The sequence below is a fragment of the Plecotus auritus genome (assembly GCF_963455305.1).
Source record: "Plecotus auritus genome assembly, chromosome: 12".
Lineage (NCBI taxonomy): Eukaryota > Metazoa > Chordata > Mammalia > Chiroptera > Vespertilionidae > Plecotus > Plecotus auritus.
Window position 1 is genome coordinate 6716019 of NC_137778.1, and position 24174 is coordinate 6740192.

The following is a 24174-nucleotide window of genomic DNA, read 5'->3' on the forward strand; positions in this document are numbered from 1 at the left end:
GGGGTCAGGTCACCTTGACAGCAGTCTAGGCTAAGGGCGAGACCTCTGGTCTGGATGAACCCTTTCCTCCCGACCCCCCGCCCGCTCCCCCAGGCTCCTGCTCTGAAGAAGGACCAATCAGGATGGATGTGAGTGAGGAACGCTATGGGCTCCACTCTCAGTCTTCTTGTCTGAGACTCCAGCGTCTTCCCTCCACTGTCACCTAAACAGCTGCCATGCTTCTTCACCCCAAAAGCCCTGTCTGGCTTTGAACTCTCTGAACCCCTTTCATCCTAGCCTAATCAAAGTGCTTTTACTGAGACCAATGAATGCCTGGACCCAAGTCACAGATGTGGATGCTGAGGCTTTCAGAGGTGCTGGAGGATATCCCAGCCCCCTCCTGAGTCAGGGACAGCCTGGCTTGGCCACCAGAGCAGACTGCTGAGTCATGACCAACTGGAGCTGCTTCTTCGGCAGGTGCAAAGGTTCTGAGACAGCCTCCAAGTCACAGCAGAGCCTGACACAGGCAACAGGCACATGCGGGCAGGTGGGGCATGCAGTCCAGCCAGGAGCTGGAGGACATGTGATCAGGCGGTCATTGCATGAAGACTGATTCCGTGCTCCATGGTGGAGCCCAACCACTGGATTTTCCAGGCCATCCCATCCCAGCCTGACATTGCAAAGACAGGAAGACTCAGGAGGCAGGAGAAAGGGAGCTGAGAAGATCCATACAATCAAGTCAGTAGTTTAGACACTTTATTTTCCCTGCAAGCTTCTCACATCTTTCTATCAACCAAGAGAACGCACCCAACAGCACTTCCTACTCATCCGTAGATTTCCCCCAGCACCGCTCTTCCCTTTTCAATTTCCCAGAAACCCCTGAGCTCATTTGGCTTGGAGGGACACACAGCTCGTTTAGTGTTCTGAGAATTAGGATGACAGTTCCAACCTCCAGCAGCAAGACTGAGGCTCGTTGTTCCTGAGCTGCAGGTCCACTGTCTTCAACTAATTCCAATTTTCTCTCTTCTTTGTCTCAAGGCCTCACCCCTCCCCTCTGCATGGTAGGCTCACACAGTCCCCTGTTCGCTCTGCCGACAGTACCATGCCTGACCCCAGCAGCCCCCGGTTAACAGCAGGGAGCTTCACCCTGTAATTATTCCCACTGCCATTCGTGAGTGAGAGCAGTGGAGAGTTTTTAAAAGATGCCCAGATGTGGCCGGCTGGCCTCAGCTGCCAGCTGCTGGCCCAGCTGTCAGGAGTGTCCTACTTTTAGGAACAAGGTTCTGATAAGTCGGGCCAGTCCTGAAGCCCAAAGAAGCCTGCGCAGAGCTTCTCGGGAATCCAGAGAGAAGAAACTGAACCTCTTTGCCACACCACGAGCCAATTCCAAGAATTCCTTAACGGAGAGAAACCCTGAGGGCTGGACTCTGAGCTTCTCTCCCAAACCAGTTCACCTGCTCAGAAGTGACTGCATGCCTCCATCTGAAGCCAGACCTTGATTTATGTAACCTGTCACTGCCCCTGCCTCGTCCAAGCCACGTCAAGACAGTCTCACTATCAGCCCTTGGGATCTGCCAGGCCCCGCAGACCTGCATTTTCACCAGCAGCAGTTCCGGTGAAATGCTAGCCTTGGTTTCAGCCTATGAACTTGGCTCTTTTTTTTTTCTCCATGGGCTCAGAAGTTAGCAGTGGGCATGCAACCTCTTTTCTCCTTGCCCTGTACTCCAAGGGAGCCCATTGCTCCTAGCCCTGAGATGGATGGCTTATGTGAGGAGCTGAGCAAACTCCAGGCACCCAAAGCCATGCCTGGCTTTCCTGGCAAGAGGGTCCCCTGAACAGGTAAAGCCTCACTCCTTGGTCTCTGCGGTACTAATGATAGGTGATGCTCAGAGAGAACACAGGCAAGTAAGCCAGATGCAGGAGGGGCCACAATCCTCAGTGGATTGCCATGTCTTCTTGCCCACCCGAGGCTGGGTACCACACTTTCCAAGACCCCTAGGGAGGAAGATAGCAGCTTCCTTAGGGAGGGGCACTGAGCAGGGAAGGTGAAAAGGCCTCTTTCCCAAGCAGCCGGTGGGGCTGCCCAGCTTGCTGGGCAAGGCGACAACAGTCTTCCCAGTGAGGGGTGAGGAAGGTGGGGAACGCGCCCGCCTGGGCGCTGTGGCCATCCTGTTCCTAGGAAGAGGAAGCACAGGAAGCAGCTTGCCTGCTCTCCCTGGGTCCTATGAAAAGAGGACTCTTGCCCGAGGCCCTTGTAACCTGGCATCGTAAACACAACTGCCTTCTGCCAGCAGCTGTCTCCGCCTCCTCTAGTGCAGGCCCCACGGAGGGAGACAGGACTGGGCTCTGGGTTTGAGAAATGTAACACAAGGGCAGAGGGGAGGGGCACCGTTCTTGATGGGAGCTGGGTGGAAGCACTTTCCCCCACGGCATACCCAAATGGGGCAGGCTCCACGCCCAGGAGCTAGCACTTCCGCCCAGTGGGAGCCAGATAATCGGGGTTTTCTCCAAAAAGGCTGAGACTGTTCTAAAGGTGCAAGAAACTTAGTGGGAGCAGCTGGGGGCGGGGGGGGGGGGCGGGGGAGGAGCGAGGCGGGAGAGACCGATCAAGAACAGTCAGAACAGATGGGAACAATGAGAAGTTTCTGTGAGGATGGAGCTAGGTCTGCTGTGCTCACTGAGTGCCTGGACCATCCCTAGCACATCCTTGGGACTCGGGAAGTGTTGAAGGAGCGAATGAGTGGATAGAGTATTAACACCTGCAGCGATGGCTTTGGGGAGCGCCACTCGTCAGAGTGAGGTGGACTGAGGATTGCCCAGCCGCTTGAGTGATGGGGCAGCTGTGTTTGGGTGAGGGGACTGGGCCACAGGGTGAGCAGCGGGACCCTGGGTGTGCCCTGCTGAGGGACAGGCAGTGTCTGTGTTGTGGCACAGCTGGAGTTGAAAGGCTCTGGCGGGGCAGGGCTGAGACAGTGGGTAAGTCCGGATTCAGACACCACCCCCTTTACAGATGTGGTCTGAGTCATAGGCGTGAGCCCAGAAGAGCTCTGTTTCGAATGGCCTAGCGCTTCCTTCCTCATCCACCCAGCCTGGCCCAGCCCCTCCCTGAGCGCATCTCTAGCTCCTCGCCTCACCCTGGGAATGCCCTGGGCTGGGCCTGCACTGGAGGCGGAGGCTAGCCTGCGCTGAAAGCTGACATGGTGGCAGCATCCCAGAGGCTCACAAAAGGCCAGGAGACACCGGAACCAAGGGACCGCCGGGCTGAGCAGGACAATGGTGGGGAGCATCCCTGCATCTGGCCCCGGAGCATCGCGCCACGCACACCTGGGTCTCCTGGAACCTATTTTGCTGCACGTTCAGTCCCCTGGAGTAGCCAATCCCCACACAGGACGCGGGGCTGCTGCTTAGAGTAGAATAGATTTAATCTGTAAATACTAAACGTCTAAGTTAGCGGCAGTCATGGGCACCCAGGGACTGGGCGGAACCTCCCCCGGGAGGCATCCAGGGTGGCTGAGAGGCGCCCTCAGCTCACAGGGGTGGCGGGCAGGATGTTCGCTTTGCGCTCAGCTTCGATGCAGTACTTCTCAGGAAGGCCGGTGGCTCTGCGGGGAAACACGGGGTGGATGTACGGGGAGGGGCGCCAGAGAGCAGGCAGCAGGGAGTGGGTGGGGTTATAGACCTGGGGCCCTGCACCCCGCAAACCCACTCCCAGGATTCATCCCCCAAACATATTCCTGTCAAAGCCCCAGCATCCTGCCAAGGAGTTCCCAGGGAGCCGGGAAGACCCAGGCCGCCGGATATTCTGCGGGAGCCCCGTGCAGACGGCAACACCCCCCTGAGCGCCTCGGTCACGCCCTGCGATCCCGGAATCCCAGCTTTCCGGCCCTCCCGCCTCTCGGGGGACCGGAACAGGAGCGGGAAGAGTACCTCAGCTCTTCGATCTTCTTCTTCTTGACGTCATTGATGCGCTCGCTGCGCCTCTGGGCCTCCTCCTTGAGGCGCCGGCCCTCCTCGAAGGTGGCGATGCGGTCCTGCACCAGCTTCTGCTGGTTCTCGCGCACCTGGCGCCGCAGCTCCTGGGCGTGCTGCATGCGCTCCGAGGCCCTCTTCTCCGCCACCAGCCTCTCCCTCTCAATCTGCTCTCTCTGAACCCTGGCGGGGGACACGGGGTGTGGAATGAGCTGCCCCCCAAGGAAAAGTGCTGGGGGCGCCTCCTGGGCCGGGTCCTCCAGGGTATGTGCTTCAGGGACCCACACTCCAGCCTTCTTCTGTGGCTCCCAGATCAGCCTCCAAGGCTGCCTCTGCGCATGCTCCCCACTCGCCTCCAGCCAGGACATGCCACTGTGCATCAGAGGGCACGCTTAGAAGGGCCCCACGCTTAACTCAATGTCCTGCTGTCACTGTTTGGAAATTCTTAATAGTTCTTTTAACAAGGGGCCCCACAATCTCATTTTTTTCACTGGGTCCTGCAAATTATGTAGCTGGCCCCACACTCAGGGTTTCACACACTGGAAGCTATTGTTCCTACTTTTCTCTCTTATTACAAAACACAACTCCTCTCCAGCTAGTTCTATGATCTCCCTCCCCCTCACCCTCACCCTCTTCTTCTCCCTCTTCTCCTCCTTCTTCCTCTCCCTCTCCCTCTCCCTCTTCCTCTCCCTCTCCCTTCTTTCTTCCCTTTCTTCCTTTCTTCCTTCTCATGAACAGTAATGATGGCATTACAAAACCAACAAAGGGAATACTTAGTTAAAGGAAGTGGTAAATCTGTTCTGCGAGCTCTCCTTGGTTGCTGGAAGAAGCAAGAAACAGCCTGACATCTCTTCGTTCTCTTGTTGCCCCAACTCTCCGAATTCCTCTTAGGACCCTCTTCCACAGGAATTCTTTATGCACCCTGACGTCTGGGGGAATGGCTAATATAGACTAGATGAGCTCAGAAAAACTCACATGAAACGTATTCATAACTCAGAGGAAATGCAGTCATAAGCCATCTTGAGCTATCATTGTATTTTTTCTTCAACATAATAAAAAGCCAAATGTAAAACCCTCTTAGGCAGAGATCTCTCACCTGCCCTGCTCCCCTGGGGTCACTCACCCCAACAAAGGTACCAAAAGCACCGCTTCACTTATTTGCTTCCCTAGCCATCTCCCAAGATGCACCGTGCGTGGGAGATCAGCTCAACTCCCAGCCACTCCTTTACACCATGGAAACACCTTTTAAAATTCTGCTGCTGTAGAACCTCCTTAGTTCTCCAGAAGAGAACTGCTGGCTTCCTAGCCCCTCTGTGCTTAGGCACCAAACCCCCACTGTCCAGGCGCATCTACGGCAGCAGGCACATCCCCTTAGCCTTGCCATTCCTTTTCTATATAGAGAACAGTTTCCTACCGCTTCACATCAGGGTGAAACAGGGTGGAAATGGAGGACCTGTATGTCACTAGAGAACCCCTGGGGCGGCTAGCCATTGAAGATCTGCATGGGGAGAGCCTGCCATTTCACAGGGTTCGAGCAGTGATCTAGGAACTTGCAAAAACAACTGATGCCTGGGCCTCACCCCAGACCCGCTAAGTCAAAGGTTATGGAGGTGCAGCCTGGGCATCGTACTTTGTGAAAACTCCAGGCATTTCCAGGAACCACTGGGTAAGATGGCTCAGTTCTCTCTGCTTAGTCAACAGGCCAAGAGTTAAAGGCCCCCCTCTGTCCAGAAAGGCGTCCATATATAGGCCATACAGGAGGCCGTGCTTAGGAAGCAGGAAACAGGTGGCTATGGCAGAGATGCTCCTAGCACTTTAAGACAACCACCATGGTGGTCACCTGGCCCTGGAGACACTAGATCTAGATACCAACCTAGGACAACGGGTAAAATTGAAGTTTCCAAAGGGTTGGTCTAGCTTTTAAGACTGACTACTGAAGCCCAGCCAGTGTGGCTGGCTCAGAGGTTGAGCGTTGACCTATGAACCAGAAGGTCACGGTTCAATTCCCAGTCAGGGTCAGGGCACACGTCCAGGCTCTATCTCCAGCAGGGGGCATGCAGGAGGCAACTGATCAATGATTCTCTCTCATAATTGATGTTTCTATCTCTCTCTCCCTTTCCCTTCCTCTCTGAAGTCAATAAAAAAAAATTTTTTTTTTAAAAACTGACTACTATGTATGCTTCAGAAGAACAAAGCAAAGAACAAACAAATGGGTCAGTGACAGAAGGGGAACTTTCATCTCTTTCCATTAACATTTAGTGCCTGCTAAAGGCAACACACATGTCCCAGGGCACAGAGGCTGGGGAGGCCACACAGCTGAGAGGAGACTGGAGCCCAGGGGCAGAATCTCTGGGGCCATTGAGGACGCTGCCTTCTTTACCAGGTATCCAGAGACCGTGCCACAACCCTGAGGGCAGGGAGGCTACAGAGCCAACGGGCATCCAGGCCAGTAGGGACAGGCTGGGGGCCCACAGTCCAATAAACGACCAGAAACCTGGCTCTGCCAGGAACAGAGATTCCAATGAACCTGCTCTGTCTCTGGCCAAGGCTCCAAGCCCGGTCTAGCAGCAACTAACAGGCTATATCAAGAACAAGAACACAGCCCTGGCTGGTTTGGCCCAGTAGATAGAGCCTCAGCCTGCAGAATGAAGGGTCCTGTGTTCAATTCCAATCAAGGGCACATGCCCAGGTGGTGGGCTTCATCCCCTACTGGGGGCATGCAGGAGGCAGCTAATCAATGATTCCCTCTCATCATTGATGTTTCTATCTTTCTCTCCTTCTTCCTTTCTCTCTGAAATCAATAAAAACATATATTTTTTTTTTAAAAAAAAGAAAAGAACCTAGAGCATATAGACCAAGGAAGTCAGGCTGTGCCACTCTACTCATCTGAGTATCATTTCAGTAATTTTGTATCGTAACCGCCCCAATGAAAATTGTTTGTTTTGTTTCCTTCGGAAATGTTCTGATCTTATTGTCTCAAGATCCCATCGAGCAAAAATGGAGTCATTCCCAGTTAGACCAGAAGAGTTAGAGCCTGGAGAACACCCAGGGGCCACGTCCGGGGGCAGATCTGCCCGATAGAAACCAGAGCAGCCAGGACTGCTAAGCGCTTTGAGGCAGGGGTCCTGAGAGGTGTGAACACCTAGCTTTCATTTATGTGTCACAGTTATCACTGATCCATCAGAGAAAACAAAAAAGGATAAAGAACTGGCAAGGCAGGAGCCATGGATAAGTACAGGTGAGGTCCATCTAAACGAGTCTCTGACATCCTTCCTACATGCATGGGCAGGAACAGTGTTTTATTCATCCCTAGCATAGCACCCAGCACAGCTCCTTGAATTTATGTGCTTAGTACATATTTGTCAAATGAAGCGCAAAGACCTCCCTTAAAGCCCTGCTCCAATGACTCACAACCATTAGTGTTGGAAGTTTTCTTCATCTCTCCTCACCTCCCTGCTGCAATTTCATCCCTAACTGGCAGGGGGACATGGAGGTGGGGGTGGAGGATGGCAGAAAGGGTAAGATTTATACCTTTTCTTACACCTTCAACACTCCAAGATAAATAATCCTAATAATCCCTAAATCCTTCAACACTTCCAGGTTTCCAGTTCTCTAATCATAAAATTCTTGGCTCTCCCGGCCAGCGTGGCTCGGTGGTTAAGTATCGGCCTATGAACCAGGAGGTCACGGTTTGATTCCCAGTCAGGGCACATGCCTGGGTTGAGGGCTCAACCCCTGGTGGGGGGCTTGCAGGAAGCAGCCAATCAATGATCCTCTCTCATCATTGATGTTTCTATCTCTCTCTCCCTCTCCTTTCCACTCTGAAATCAATTTTAAAATATTAAAATAAAATTCTTGGCTTGAGTGTCTGAAATACTTCAATCATCTATCTGGTTAGAATGACCCCACCCACCTGGACAAGGTGGATGTGTATCTGTCTATGGACATCCCAGCCACAGCGCAAGGAAAGAGAGCGGACGTTGCATCTCTCCTACCGAAGGATCCTGTCGAATTCATCCCGGTCCCGTTGCACTTGAACTGCCAGAGTGTGCTCCTTGAACGCCACCTGCTCCAGCCGAGTTTTCCGCAGTTTGGCCTCTGTTTCCATCTTCTTCTGCGCATCTTCCCTTTCCTTTCTGCGCCACTCTCTGTCTGCAACCTCCTGGTTGCGTTTTGCCCGCAAGGCATCCTGGGAAAGGAGAGGGTGGGGAGACCAGTGAGGATGCAAAACAATCTCACAGGGACCGGGTGCCGTGGGAAGACACCCCTTCACAGACTCTCCGACACAGCCTGAGACGTTTTTGAAATTGATCAGTGATTCTCAGGGGATGAAACTGCAGCAGGGAGATGAAGACTGACACTCACACAGCTGCTTTGAGAAGCTGCATGGATTTCTCTAGTAGCGAGGTTATTCCAGGAAAGAATAAATGCAGTCCCGTAATGGAACTTTCATGGCAGCTGGCCGGTGCGCGCAGTGGTTGAGCCTCGACCCATGAACTGGGAGGTCATGGTTTTGATTCCTGGTCAGGGCACATGCCCAGGTTGCAGGCTCCATCCTCAGTAGGGGGCATGCACGAGGCAGCTGATCCATGATTGTCATCATTGATGTTTCTCTCTCTCTCTCTCTCCCTCTCCCTTCCTCTCTCTGAAATCAGTAAAAATATGTTAAAAAGAAAAAGAACTTTCAGGCCAGAAGGTACCCTGAGGGATCATCTTGTCCTTCTGCCTCACTCATCCCAGTGCTTTTCCTGGACCTTAAACACCTCCAGGTAGTCCTGCAACTGCTTCTAATTTTAAAAACTGCTAATAACGGAGGTGATACGGTTTCCTCTGGTAACACATGTCAATGATTAAACTTGAAAGTTCTTTACAAAACAGTCAAAAACTTTTTCTTGAACCTTAAGCCCATAATGCATGCTCAGTCCTTGCTGCCTCACATGCTAGAAGCAGGCCCACCCTTCTCTTTTAGATGACAGGGTTCTAGATCATTTCTTCTACATCCCCACCCTCGAGGCCATCGGATACGCTGCCACAGGAACAGTTAAGGGAATGGAAGAGGTGGGATGAGGTAGAAAACAGGTACCTTTTCTGCCAGGTAATCCTGGGCCTTTTCTTGCATGACCCTCATGCGGGCGATCTCCTTCTCTTTCTCCCTCCTGATTCTCTCCTGCTCAGCCTCAAACTCTGCTTCTCGAGCCTGCCAAAAAAAAAGGCTTTGTAGGGTATCTCCCATTGCCCCAGCCTTGCAGAGAGAAACCAAGCCCCCGCACCAGTCTGTCCAGGATTTCCCCTATTGCCTGACTCCTCCCTGTACAGCGAAATGACCAGCAATGCAAGGACATAGAACCAGTTAGCAAATTTGTAACACACGTTCTCCTGCGTTATCCCAGAGGGTCCTCACATCTCCTGAGATGGATGTTGTAGATGAAGAAACTCATGTTCATAGAGATTAAGGGTCCTGCCCAAGCGGGCATGGCTGGTCAGCAACCAAACAGGCTTTGAATGCAGGTCTCCTGAGCACAGCCTGCATGCCCCTTCCAACTTCACAACTTCCGAGTTACACGGCCACTGGGCCAAATCTCTAACCGTAACCACTGTGGCCCCTGCCTGTCTTGTAAAGTCCAGCAGGTGGAGGTTATCTCATTAGTCCCTGGGCAAAGGGCCAACATGCTTTGGGCAGGTCACAGTGGTTAGCAGATACCTGAGGACTGAGCCATCACGATTCGCTCCCTTTGCTACTCCTCTGAAAGAACAGACATATCCCTAAACGTTTACCAAATCCAGCTTCCCAACCGCCATTCCAGGGCAGTCACAGACTAATAACTCAGGTTGGGTGGAAATGTGATCTTCCAATAAGGAACTTTCCTTAGCTCTCATTCTATCTACCCAGACTTCTGTGCAGCCCAGTGAGTGCCTGCTTGTGAGCTGTGCACACTGGCTGTATGCCAAGCTGGTCTCCCTGTCCCCCCTTTGCTCTAGATGGCAGGGCAGAGAACTCTGGAGGCTTTCATAGCCAGCTAGCTCTAAAGAGGCAGCACTGGCTGCAAGAACAGAGACCACAGAGGTCAGGAAAGGGCTTGTGACACACTTGGATACTTACAGTGGGCTGTGCGTACGCCCAGGTGCCTGATCCCTTTGTCAGTCATCAGCCTCTTGCAGCAAATCCCATCGATGTTCTCTCCATGTATGAAGACAAGGCACATTCCTCTCCTGCCCAGAACTCTACGGTGATTTCTCATTGCTCCCTGCTTCTAGCTCTGCTCAAGGTCCCAGGCATCCCCAACAACTGCTCTCAGCTCCCTGTCACCTCATCACCTCATTTCTTATCATGGCCACCACAGATGCTCTGCTGCGGCCAGCAGATCTGTTCACCAACTCCGACACCACCTTCACCTGTTCAGGGAAGTAGCCGCTGAGTTCTGTTAGTCTAGATGTGTTCAGCCCGCTCTGACACTGGACGCACAATGAAGCATTCAGGACGTTTTGAATCAATCAGTGACTAGGTTCACGAGGGGGTTGTGATGATTAAATGAGACAACACTTGTGAAGCAGTTGGCACAGACTAAGCTCTCAACAAATGGCACTTGTGTGATCACTATTATGCACGAACCATCTATGCCCCTCATCTTGCATTCTCACTCTGTTCCCTGTATATCCCTGCATCCAACAAGAAAGCCAAAGCTAACAAGCAGGCTCTGTTAAGCTTCCTTTCTGTGCTTTGCATTTGGGGTGTGTAGGTATATCACATATGCCTTTTCAAATAATAACCCCCTCCTCCCCTTGTCCATCATTAAAACTCACTACTACAGAGAAGTATGCTGTGCCCTCTGTCATCATGGAACCTCAAAACCAGAGACAGGACCAACACACTTAGAATTGAATACATTTTCTGCCACCTTGAGTCCTTCCCTTTCTTTTCACATAAATTCGTGCTCACTCCATCTAAATGGTACTTAAAAGCTTTCTTTGGTCCACCATTCCTCACAGACCAATCATCCCATTACCCCATTTTGCCCTAGAATGAGCCTGCACATTCCTAACTTTCATGCCCCGGTAACCATTGCAGATGTTGCCTTCCGTTCCATGTGCACTTGTTCTATGGGTTCCACAGTGAGGGATGGGAAGACTCTATTTTCTGAGTCCAGCACCCAATACAGGATGCCCAATATAGGCGTTTTCACAAGAAACTTATGGAAAGCTGACTCATGATTAATGGGGATATAATTATCTAGGTCATGAGGAATCCACCGGAAACTTTAATTTCACCAATAGTTTTAATTTTCTTTCCTGCCTGCACCTGACCCTCATCCCAACTTCTAATCAAAGGTGTTAACAATGATAATAACACCCTAATTTGGGTGGTTTTTTTTTCCAGGCTATTCTCTGTTAATGAACAAGTGGACTGGCCCAGATGAGGAGAAAAAGAAGCCAAGCCCTTGAACTTAGGACTTAACTTTTAGAAGAAGACAGGGCTGCCTTGCATTGGAGTTCCCTCAGTTCTCAGGCCTGCCTCTCCCCATGACAGACATTCCATTCCTGACCACAAGTCCTAAATGTCAGAAAGCAGGTCCCTACCATCTTCTTCTTGGTGAACTCCATCACTATCTGGTCTGCCAGCTTCTCCTGAGCCTGCAGCTCTGCTTTCTGTTTCTGGCTCTCATCTTTGAAGTGCTTAATCTCAGCTTGCATCTTCAGTTTCTCCTGGTGCCTTCGTTCCATGTCCTGCCAGCAAAAGGAAGAGAGCCTCAGAGTAGAAGGGGACACAACCTAAAGATACTGGCACATAAGGATTAAGAGACACACATAGACTCAGAGACACAAATGCTTCCATAGCTATTCTTTGTTAAAGCTGTCATCTATAATAATAAAAGCATAAAATGCTAATTAGACCGGATGTCCTTCCGGATGACCTTCTGGATGAAGCCGGGGCTGCGAGGGCCAAGCCCCTTGCACGATTTTTGTGCATCGGGCCTCTAGTTTATATATATTTCAGAGAGGAAGGGAGAGAGAGATAGAAACATCAATGATGAGAGAGAATTATTGATTGGCTACCTTCTGCACACCCCCTACTAGGGATCGAGCCCACCACCCAGGCATGTGCCCTTGACCAGAATCAAACCCAGGACCCTTCAGTCCGCAGGCCAATGCTCTATCCACTGAGCCAAACTGGCTAGGGCAACGCTGTTCTTTCAAGGGTTGTCAATGACCTCTTCCAGGCAAATGGCCTCTTTACAGTCTTCATCCAACTTGACTTTGTGGCAGCCCCTGACACTGTTGATCTATTTATACTCTCAGGAAGTGGAGGATTTTAAAATTCTAATCAGTGTCTTGCACATGTCATGCCAAACCCCATCCCTATAGCTTTGCTCATGGTGTGTTTCTCCTGTCTTCAATTTCCTTCTACTTAAACCCAAACTTTTGGTCATCATTAATAGTGACGATTTCAATAATAAGTATTGCCCTAATTGGAAACTTCCTATTCATTGAGCACATAGCCTATTTCTAGCACTGAAACACATCCCAAACCCCTGAAAGTTAGGCCTTGTTATCTCTCTCGTGCAAATGAAGATGAGGCCCAGAGTTTAAGTAATTTGCCCAGAGCCAAATAGCTACTAAACTGCAGAGCCAGAATCTTGAAACCTGAGCTGTCTACATTAAAGTTCCAACCTTCTCTGGAAATCTTACTTGATTGCCCCAAGCTTCAATTCTCTCTTCCTTGCTTAATGTCGGCACACCTCCTGGGATTTAATAGCATACCATGTTGTAGGTGCCATGCATTTCCTGTGCGTTCATTCTGTCACAGCTAGAGAACAGGGGCCATGTGTCACACTTCCTCTCTTTGTCAACAACATGTAGCCCAATTGAGAGAAAAACAGAAAATACTCAATAAACTATTGTTAAGTGAGATAACTATTGATAAAGAAAAAAACAACTTAGACACAGAAACACAATGAGTGATAGAGATCAGAGAACCAAGGTGACAACTGAGTGACAAGATCCCCTCTGAGGAAGGCTTTTCCCAGCGTCAAGCCTTTGGAAGCTCCTGATCATCAGGCCACTTCTGAGCCAAGCACATCTTCCGCTCCAATGCAGAGGGACACTGGAATTTTGTGCAGCTGCCTCCCTACACCCTCTATCAGACTCCTTGCTTCAAACTCGTCTACCCATCAACTCACCCTACCTCCCACACTGTTTCCAGCTCTCTCCATTTCTTCAAAGACTAAACCCCTCCCTGGTCTTCCAGCACCTCCACAGCCCTGCTTCTACCCTGACTCATCCAAGGCAATTCTACCAGCTCTCCCCAGCCTGGCTCACAGCCCAGTTCAGGGCTCCTTCTTCCAGGAAGCCTTCTGAGCCAGATTAGCACAGCACATCTGTCTCTAACAAGGTCCATGTTGGGCCCGAGTCATGGCTACCAGCATTCCTGCACTCTCGCTGTAACCACCTCCTTACACAAGCCACGTTTCCCCTTTGGCTACTCTAACTCTTACACTCCTTTTCCCCTTCTCCCTTTCTTCCTTTCCTTTCTACCTTCTCCCACACCACCACCACCACCACCCCAGTTTTAGGCCTCCAGTGTCATTAGTACCCCAGACATTATTTAATCCCATTGACTCGCAAAGCTAAAAATGCTGCCGACCTCTGATCTAAGACATACAATCATATATGTATTGATTTATTTCTTTGCCTATGTATTTACTTTTTTAATTTGTTGTCTTTGTTGGTTCATTTCATTTCTAAGATACCAAAGGACCTTCCCTGCTTCTCATCTTTGAAGCCATTCCAAAGCAACCCCAGGAGAACTCCCCTCACTCTTCTCCATCCTGTTAGCAAGGTGGGAAAGTTACCCTAGCACCATCCCAAGATGATAAGGCAAGTCTAAGCTGTAGAGGCACAGGTTTCTACTTAAAATTGCCTAACAATACTTCCTGCAGACTCAGGGAGTGCCTATTAGAAGGGCAGCAAGGCCCCACCGGCTTGGCTCAGTGGTTGAGTGTTGACCTATGAATCAGGAGGTCACAGTTTGATTCCTGGTCAGGCCATATGCCCAGGTTGTGGGCTCGATTCCCAGGGTGGGGCATGCAGGAGGCAGCCAATCAATGATCCTCTCTAATCATTGATGTTTCTATCTCTCTCTCCTTCTCCCTTCCACTCTGAAATCAATAAAAATATATTTTTTAAAAAAAGAAGGGCAGCAAAATGACAATGACACAATATCAGTGCAATGGTGTTGACTCAATGACACCAGGAACTTTCTCAGTGAGCCCACCATTCCCACTCACCACAATCTAATTGGACTTCCCAGCCTTCATTTCTCACCCATTTCCCTATGTATTTACCCCTTGCCTCTCCTTCCTGGACCTATTCCTCTCTCTCCTGAGCCAGGAATGTGATCAGGTCTCTCTGTCTTCGTGGCCCTGTTGATCCCTTTTTCAAGTAGTTCACAAGGCTACATGGCCCCTCATCATCCCTAACTATCCAGGCGATCTTTACCCCACATTGCAGGTGCTCTAAGAAGCCTTCATAATTATAAGGCCATTCGTAAGACCCTTCAGGGGCCTCTGTCACTCATCACCATCAAATGCACCACCAAATGACAACTCAATCATCCATGAATATGAGGGAGGAGGAACAAAATAAAAGCATATGTGTTCCACAAGTTAAATGGAATCATGAGGAAACAATCAGACAAATCAGAATGTGGGACATTCTTCAGGTCAACCAGCCTGGATGCCTCAAAATATCAATGTTATAAAAATAAATGAATGAATAAAGAAAGAAAGGAAGGAAGGAGGGAAGTCTAGATCAAAACACACTAAAGGGACTTAAGTGAGTGATCCTGGTTTGGAAAAAGAAGAAAACTGAAATATATTTTTGAAACAATTGATGGAAATTGAATGTTAATTAAATATTAAATGATATAGGATTATTAGATTTGAGTTTTTTTGTGGGGGAAGTGATAATAGTTCTGTTGACATGTAAGAGAATGCTTTATTCTTTAGAGATGCAAACTGAAGCATTTAATAGTTAAGTGTCAAGATATCTGTAACTCACTTTTAAATAGTTTAACAGTAACAGAATATGCATATACATCTAAAAGAGACAAGCAATTAAGGCATATTAGCAATCATTAAATCGGTGAAGTATTATGCATGCAGTACAATTTTTTCAATTGGTGTGTGTAAAAATTTTCAAAAGTGAAAAATTAAGGGGAAAAATAATAAATGCTCCAAATGCTTGCCATGTCCCTGCTGTGCTTTGTATACTGCATCAGACCAGAGAAGGCAAATAAAAGAGAAATTTTTTAAGTCTACTTAGTTTGGTCAGGTATGTCATCATTTCTTATGCAATAAATAAGCCTCCTAATTTTATTTAGGCTAACAGGAAAAAAGGTTTGGCTCATCAACACAATTAATGACACTGGGATGCTGTGTTCTTTGAATGAGGTAACAGCAGGAAGCCTAGGACTAAAACACTGCTACGTTCATAGACAAAGTGTATAATATCCCTAGGTAATTGAGGGGAGACCATAATGCATCCATCTGTTTATTTGTGTAAAGCAAGCAGCCATATATTTACTTTATGAGTCCACTCACATGGACATGTCAGTCTTGGACCCCAGGTTCCTGGGAGGCAGGGACAGTCTCTATCCAAATCTTTGCTCATCCTCAGCATGGCGCCATGGCCAAATAAATGTTCAATGTGGCAATAAAAAGTTGATGGTGATGTTGATGTTGTGAAATGAACATGTGCCTGGAATCCCCAAATCTTGGAGGGCTTTGTTGCTGGTGCTGGTAGAACCTGGCACATCTGCCCAGCCCCATTACCCTGAGATCCTCCTCTTGGAGCTGCTCCATGTATTCCAGCATCTGCTCCTTCTCCTGCTCCTGCTGCTCCGCAAACAGCGATCGCTCCTCCTGCTTCTTTTGCATCTGTTGCATAATGTGCCGTTTTCCTCTGGAGGAAACAGAGCCACAATGTCTTAGAAATAAAGGGTCTGTTCCTCTAGGCTCCAAACTTCACCCAAGTGACTCCCAGAATGGGAGGCATGGCAGGAACAATTTGAGATGTGCCCTAACTATCTCTATGGTTCCTGAGGACAGACCAAAGTCCTTTCCAGTGTCTCAAGGGGTCAGCCCTCTCTTTTCCGAGCTCCTGGTTCTGGGGCTCATACTTCTTGATATTCCCTTTCTTCATTTGTTCCCAAGAGTGCACCCCACATAATGAACCATCTCCCTTTCAGCATGTAAAGAGCTTCTGAAATGCTACCACCTCCTAAGCCTTCCCAGAGTAATCACAGGGAGCTAGCTTTGCATGCTAGCCCCACAGAGCTTTAAGAGTTGCAAAGCCTATGGTTGAACATGGACCTATGAACCAGGATGTCATGGTTCGATTCCCAGTCAGGCACATGCCCGGGTTGTGGGCTCGATCCCCAGTGTGCAGTGTGAAGAAGCTGATCAATGGTTCTTTCTCATCACTGATGTTTCTATCTCTCTCTCCCTCCCTCTCCCTTCTTTAAATATATATCTAAAGCCTATGACTTCCCCTTCCTCCAGTTCCCCTGCTATCACCCTGTGTCTTCTCATCCCACCCTACTTCCCATGCCTAGTTTGCTCACTCTCTTTCTCATACCCTGTCTTCCATTTTAAGATTGTCAAAAGCTACTGAACAGAGCTGAGTCTGACAAACCAGATTCTACAACCAGTATTGCATGGTTCCCTATGTGTTATTGGGATGTCAATAAATTTGGAAGCACCCAGACCTCGTGATATACAAGTAAAGACTGGGAGAATGAGAGATGACACTGATTAGAATAAGATCTAGGAGAAAGAGTACAAAAGTCACTTTCAAGTAGAGCACTTGATGGCTTCATGACTCCAGATGAAATAAACAGGAGTAATGAGTAAGAGTTGCATGAAAGCAGGTTTAAACTCAGCACAAGGACCAGCTCAAGTCGTTAGAGCTGCCTAATGAGGCAGAGATATTTCCTTGATTGGAGCTATTTATGCAGAAGATGAAGAGCCATTTAGCTATTAAATAAACTTTTATTGGAAGCCTACTATAGTCTACCAGGTGCCTACTAGAAGTCTAGAGATGAATGGTGCAAGAGAACAGAATACAGATGGGGAAAGAGAACTGCCATTCAGTGTAGTACAAGCACTATTTATGGAGGTGATTTTTGTAGTATATGGTTGGTGTACTAAATCTAGGACACTGTGATTTTATAATTCACCTGTTCTGGGTCTTATCCTTTTCTGTAAAATGAAGAAAACTAAATTCATCCATTCAAACATGTATTAAGAACCTACTACAGGCCAAACACTCTGCTAGGCCCAGGAGTTACAGAAATAAATGAGGCAGGGACCCTGTCCTCCATGACCATGCAGTGTAGTGAGGGTCAGAGACAACAATGCAGGAAGTGGTGTGCTGGGTATCAAAACAGTGTGATGGGGCAATGAGCCTCCTGGGGAAGTGAGGGAGGTGTCTCGGGGGAGGTGACAGCAAACTACATACTAAGGGAAGAGACAGTGTTTTCCAGGGAAAAGTAAAGAGAAGGGTATTCAAAGCAGTGGGAGCAACAAAAGTCATGAACTTGTAACAAGACCTGGCATGGTGGGGGACGGGGGAAACATAGAGTGGGTGGCAGGAAATGGTGACAAATGGGACTGGATGAGGGCCAGATGGAGAAGCACCGGTTATGATCTTGGAAACAAGCTTTAGGAAGGTCTGTGGTTCCATAATCACTTCATAAAGGTTTTGAGATAATAATCAATGATGACAATGGCCGTTTCTCATCTCTTCCCTCTGTGAAAGTCTACCTGGACCTAGAGATTCAAGAAAATGGCAGAAAGAAAGATGCCAAAACCACCTCTTTACCGGATTCTTTCCTCTCTCCTCTTCCTGAAAAGATCCTCCTGCATTTGAAGGGATTTCTGCCGTTCCACCTCCATCATCTGATCCAACCGCTTCTCCTCTGCATCCAGTTCTTTTTGAATCAGCTGTTTCTCCAGGATCTGGGCATCCCGGATGGCATGACACTTGGCATTAAGGATGATCTGCGGAGTAGAAGTGAAATAGTGGTACTAGGTCTGGGGGTAAGATTAGGGAGGGGTGTACCACGGGGGTGTGGAAGTTGGAGGGAAGAGAAATGGGAATAGAATATTATCACATGTGCTAGAAACTCACATGGCTGCTCACAAGCCCAGAAAAGCAAGAGCATTCTTATATTTGACCTTCCCTTTAATATTATTCAAACATAATACTTACTGGGCTCCTGCTACATGCTTCTTTCAGGAAACTGACTCTTAATGTTGGGGGCCATGGATCACACTTTTGGGACTATGATGAAAGCTATGGCCCCCTCAAGTAGACACACAAAATCTCCATGAAACTTCAGAGCTACATGGTCCCCCTTAGGGACTCATGAACCGCAGTTAAGACCCTTGCTCTACTCCTCAGGGAAACTAAAACACTCAGGCAGAGTCCAAGTCACCAAATTTTTAAACTGGAAGAGCCCAATGTGATACAGAAGGGGATGAAAATCCAGGACCATCAATAAGAACCATAAAGTAAAAGCTTTCAAAAATTAAAGTAGGTATAGGTAGAGAGACAGAGTGTAGATGAAGGGGTTGGGGGTCAGCATTGTTCATTTGGTTGGGAAGTGAACCACATGCCAATGAGGCATTCAAATGAGCCTCTGGCCTTTATGCTCTCAGCTAAAGCACTTGAAAAAGAACTCAATTGCCTGACCACCCTCTGTGGCCAGAATTGAACTAGCAGGATGAAAATAAAAGCAAACTCCTCCCATGTATTTATCAATCCACAGTTTGCAAAGCCTGTCCCGTATATTAGTTCATTTAATCCTTCCAATAATTCTGCCAAGTAGTTTACCACCCTCACTTTACAAAAGAAGAAAGCAAGGTTCTGGAGGGGCAAGAGACATGCTGAAGGTCACACCACTAGCTCAAGGCAAAGCCAGAGCTCCCTTGGATCACAGCAGATGCAGCTCTCCCCCACCTTCCTTCCCCAACCCCCCAGCAACCCCTCCCCTATCCCCCACTTGCCCCACCTCCAGCTGAAGCCAATGCTGTCCAATGTGTGGATAAGAGGAGGGAATAGTGCAGAGCCCCGACCTTGCTCATGTCCCTGAGCTCCTCCTCCTGCTCTATCCGCAGCTTGTTGGCTCTCTGCAGAAGGTTCTGGGCCCTCTCCTTGGCCTCCTCCTCTAGGTCATCGAGCTTCTTGTTCTTCATCCAAATCATGTCCTTCTGTTTCATGACCTTCTTGCGTGTGGTGACTGCATCCTACAGAAGACCGTCCGCATCAGTGTGGGATGGTTCCCTGTGCCGTGTCCTGGGCACCAGACTGGCTACCACAAGTGACCCAATATTATGTTTGCTCCACCCCACCATGCTATCAGACCCAGAAGTTTCTCAGCCTGGCTTTATCCTCACCCCTCCCTGCCCCCCTCCTTTCCCACCCCCGTTGCTCCCACAACTGATCTTCATTCTACAGCATGTCTCCACCCATGCCTTGTTCCAGGGTCCCCTAACTAGAGCCTCCCGTCTCAAGGGAAGCTGGCCTCTCCCAGGACATCTCTCCTCTGCCTCCCATCCGTAAGGACCAGGGCTCGAGGGGTTAGCTACCAAGGCGGCTTCCTTCTCCTTCTTGAAGGCCTGCACCCTGGCCTCGAGTTCTTCTTTGGTCAGCACTTGGGATGCCCATTTAATCCGCTCAAACTCTTCGGGACTCATGATAAGGGACTCCCCGGAGGGATCCTCTGTGGGAACGCTGACACAGGAATGAGCAAAGTTAGGGAGGGGGAGTGAGGGAAGGCTCTCGGCACTATGCTGCAGGCTTCTCTGCTCTCTTCCTCCCTCATCATTGCCATCCCTCCGGCACAGACATGGCCAGCGGGAGGAGAGACTGCCAATTGCACCGCGGGTCCACGGGGGAGAAACATCCCAGGAGAGGGTGACGTAGCATCCTAGGCTATAGGGACATTTTAAGAACTTTTTCTAAAAGGCCCAGCTTATATGTTGCCATCTCTGCGTAGCCATTCATGGCCTTCCCCCCAATGTACACATATGCAGACCCCGCCTCCCCGCTCCCCACCAACAGACCACCTCCTGCTCCGAGCCCACCATGATCTGCTGTCACTGCCCTGTCATGGCCGCTGGGCAGGGCCTGTTTCCTTGCTGGATTACAAACGCCGTCAAGGACACCGGCTCTGTCTTAACCACATTGGCAGCCTAGTCTCCAGCCCAGCGTGGGGAACAGAGGGAGAACTCAAAACAAAGCTCCTGAATTCAACTTTAAAAACAGATGATTCTTCAAGGATGACATAAAAAGGGCAAGGGGACGCCAGACAGGTTGAAATGAATGCCAGTGAGAAAGCTAAACACCCTGTCCATTCAGCCCAGAGAGAAGCTTTGAACTTTAAATATTAATTAAAATGTCTGATCAACACAGTTGGAGACAGGTCTATAGACCTCTCCTTTCCAGCTGCCCAACCATTCAACAAACCAATAGGTAATTATAATGATTACAAACAAATGACATACATTAACGATGGGGGCGGGGGAGGCAGGGGGTGGGAATAAAGCCGCTTCTGGGTGAGGCCCTGGAACAGCCACAAGGCAAGGAGATGCAGACGGCTGAGGCAGGAAGTGAAACCTCACCTAATAAAACTAATGTGGGGGGAGGTCCAGGTGGTGGAACAAATGAGTGAATGGATTCGGGGCTCAGCCAGGATCTCCTGATTCACTGAGTGGCAGGCCCAAAAGAGCCCAGAATCTGCAATGACCAGGAATAATCTGAATCCGAGACGGCATCTCGTGGGCTCTCAGCAGCCCTGACCAGGAACCGGCAATTCAGCTCCAATGTATTTTCAGAACTAGGCCCCTCCGTAAAGGGACCATTTTTCAGGCCCCAGGTGGAGCCACAGGGCTGCTGACCACGTCTGGCCGTGTGATGCCAGGACTGACCAGACAGTGCTCCTGGAACTGTGTCCCAGCTCGTGACACAGGCAGCATTTTCTAGAAATTCAAGCTTTTAGCCAATGGGGCCAGAGCAGAAAGAAGGGTTTCAGACAACCACCGAGCAACACACTGGCTCCTGTCACATTGCTGAGTGAGGCCTAGACCCCGCAGGAGGGGCCAGGCACGGGGCAGCTCCGGCCGGGAAGCTGTGCTGACCTAATCCCAAAAGAACCCAAGAGCCTGTGGGAATTTCCTCTTTTGGCCTCAGAGCCTGGGAAGATGCCAAGGGCCTAATTAGGCATCTGGTCAGTTTCCCTTTGCTTCGGATTCCTGATGCAGCCAAAAGGAAGTGATTCATCTGGACCATTCCCTTTACCAAGTGCCCTCCTGGGGGCTCAGGGAGGACCCACTAAGCCCCTCCCCGCTACCAGCCCCTTAGGTTCCACAGCAGGGCGAAGAGAGGGCAGAGAAAGAAGCTGGGAATGAAGGGTAATGGCAATAACAGGTACAAGAGGGGGGGAGCTAAGAGGTCAAGACGAAGAAGAAAGAAGGAGAACCATAAAACACACAGGGGAAATGACCATGAAAGAAGTGGAGACTTGACCATGAAACAGGTGGGTGCCCCATTTCCCTGCGCAGGTCCTCAGCAGCGGTGCAGCTGGGACGAGGGGGCAGGGCACGGGCCCTGGATACTCACATGAGTTCTCGGACCAGGTCCCGGGTGATGAGCCGGATGGTCTTTGGCTTGTGCTCCAAGGCCAAAGCAGAGAAAGTTTTCTCAATGGTGTGCTTATCTCGGAGCAGCACGATGGGGCTGTCGCTCTGGGCCAGGGGCTATGGGTTCAGAAGGACAGCTTAGAAGCTAGTCACCTCACTTCCTGCTGGTCAGTCCTAAACTTCAAGTACGGCCCTCCCCTCTCCTGGGGCTTCCACCCTATTCAGGGGCAGGGGCGGCTGGCTGAGGCCCAGGCTGCAGGCCCATGAGAGCAGCCAGGACGCCGAGGAAGTAGGTGGCGCTCTGCACTTGAACATGGCCAGATGTGCTCTGTACTGACCAGATCTTCTGAGAACAAGACCTCTATAACTTGTGCAGATACTCTTGGATGGATAGGAAGTGGGGGTTGTAAGGGTGTGTCCATACCTAACCTAAAACCATCAGGAATAAAAACTCCAGATTCACATCTTGCCATGGTTTATAAAAAAAGAAGTAATCCTCTCACTGTGGACCTGAAGCAATACAATTTGTTACAGACTCATTCAATCTATGATATTCATATTTTTCAATCCTTTCTAATGATTAGTTGGCTTTGATCCCCAAAGAAAGCAATGAGGGGCGGGGGGGAGGAGGAGTTAGAAATGGCTAAATGGCCTGGTGGAGACCTGCCCTTAAATCTAATGTGAGAAAGTCAGAGAGTTAGAATTCAGCAAGAATACCCATTAGATATATATGATTTTTTCCCAAAATTTTCTGACCATGAAGGAGTTAAGAAAATGAAATCGCTTATTTCAGGAAATTTTTGAACACCGGAGAAATTTTCATTCATCATTAACGCGGTGACTGTGGTCCTGAGTGGAGGCAGGGGGACCCCTCCGAGGAGGTCCTTCCTGGCCCGAGGACCTCACACTGCACAGAGGTCCCGACTGGTGCTGCCACCTGGTGCCCATCTCTGCTTCCGAGTGGGCAAGTCAGTCATGCCACAGGCCCTTTCTGCCCCCTGCTGCTGGTTGAGAGACTTCCCGGACTCTCACCCAGCAATAGGCCCAAGAAGCAGTGCCAGGAGCAGGCATATTTCTGGCTGCCCCTTCTGCTGGGCAGCAGGACTGCTCAGCAAACTCAGCCATTTCCAAATCTATCTTTGCTTTGACTGGAAGAGTCCCCATGGACCCAAACAAACAAACAAAAACGGGTAAATAAGATTGCATTCCTTGGTTCTTTCCCTTGCCAAGAGGAAAACTGCTACAGAATGGGGTTCTCTAAATGCAGCACGGTGCCTGTCCTGATCCCTCTGAAAAGTCCCTTCACAGTGAAGCTGGTGAGAAGCAAGGATAGATGTCACCTCTCCTCTCCCCAGCCCTCCCGCTGCCAGAGGCAGTCACACCAGTATTCAGTATTCTAGCTCTCTTTTCTCTTTCTCTCACTGCCCTTCTCTCCCTGCCTCGTTCTCTTTCTGGACTTGCTTCTCTTCCTGCTCGCCCACTGAACTCCGCGTGTACCAAATTATTCCAAGTAACATCCAGCTCTCCGTAGACTAAAGGAGTTGTCAACCTCTTAGCCAGGACAACATTTGCAAATAAAGACCTGCTTGTGTCCCGAAGCTGAGAAATTGTTTGCACTGAACACCTGGGAAAGGAGGAGGACTTTGTGTTTTAGTCTGATGCTGTTCTTGGATGGAGGGGAAATGTGTTGCTCCGTGTCTTCAAGCTTGGTCCAGTGGCCTGACCATGTTTTCCTCAAGGATGGTCACTGAGCAGCTACCCAGCTTTCTGCAGCTGAGCCTCCCTTCCAGTGTTACTACAGATTTTCAACGCGGTGCAGATATGAGGACGGGATGGGTGGGGGAAGCCAGGTGTCCTGTTTATGTGGGCCCCACCAGATGTCAGAGCTTCCCTGCTGGCTCTCAGAACTCCCCTCTGTCTTCATCTGAGAGTTACCAGGGAGAGGGATGACATGCGTGGTGCTAGCTTTGCCCTGAGTAACACGAGTCCAGGTTACTGCCTGCAGGTGGCAGCTACCTGGAGGGGCTGGGTTAGGGTTACCTTGTTACCTCCGAAGAGGCTCTCATCTACCTCGCAGCTCACAGCTTTGGTCCGATAACGAGACCGGTTCCTTGACTTGTTGGAAGTGGTGGAAGAGGAGCTCGGGACACCAGGAGTGCTTAACGGCTGCAGGGAGAGGCAAAAAGTTTCAGCCATCAGTACTGAGTACCATCTGGACCCTTGAAAGCTAAGCGCTTCATCAGCCCATGCCAAGGTAGGTAGGGGTGCATATGGAAAAGCCACTGGGGGAAAGCACCTGGGTAGACCCTGAAATGCAGGGGACACCCCCAAAGAAGAGAGAGTTCTCTGAGTAGAGACCAGGCTCAATGAGAAGGAGCATTTCTGCATTCCCTGAGCTGAAGGCCAAGTCCTCATGCCAGATGGAAGAAAGAAGGGAGGAAATGAGGATGGCAGGCAGGTGACCTCATTGTTGTCCCACTTCCAATTTCCCACAAGGACACTCTCTGGTGAGGCCCCTTTGGCTTGT

At 49.7% G+C, this 24174-nt stretch overlaps 1 protein-coding gene across 1 annotated transcript; it reads right to left on the reverse strand.

Moving 5' to 3' along the window:
* Positions 1-3386: 3386 nt before the first annotated feature.
* CFAP45 (cilia and flagella associated protein 45) lies at positions 3387-23917 on the reverse strand (the record flags this gene model as incomplete). Its single annotated transcript, XM_080648444.1, is given in 12 exon segments — positions 3387-3581; positions 3907-4131; positions 7944-8137; positions 9032-9145; positions 11524-11670; positions 15777-15906; positions 17827-18005; positions 19083-19253; positions 19596-19740; positions 21628-21764; positions 23688-23872; positions 23875-23917. Coding segments are annotated over 12 exon segments (1749 nt in total). The 3' UTR covers positions 3387-3502.
* Positions 23918-24174: the final 257 nt, after the last annotated feature.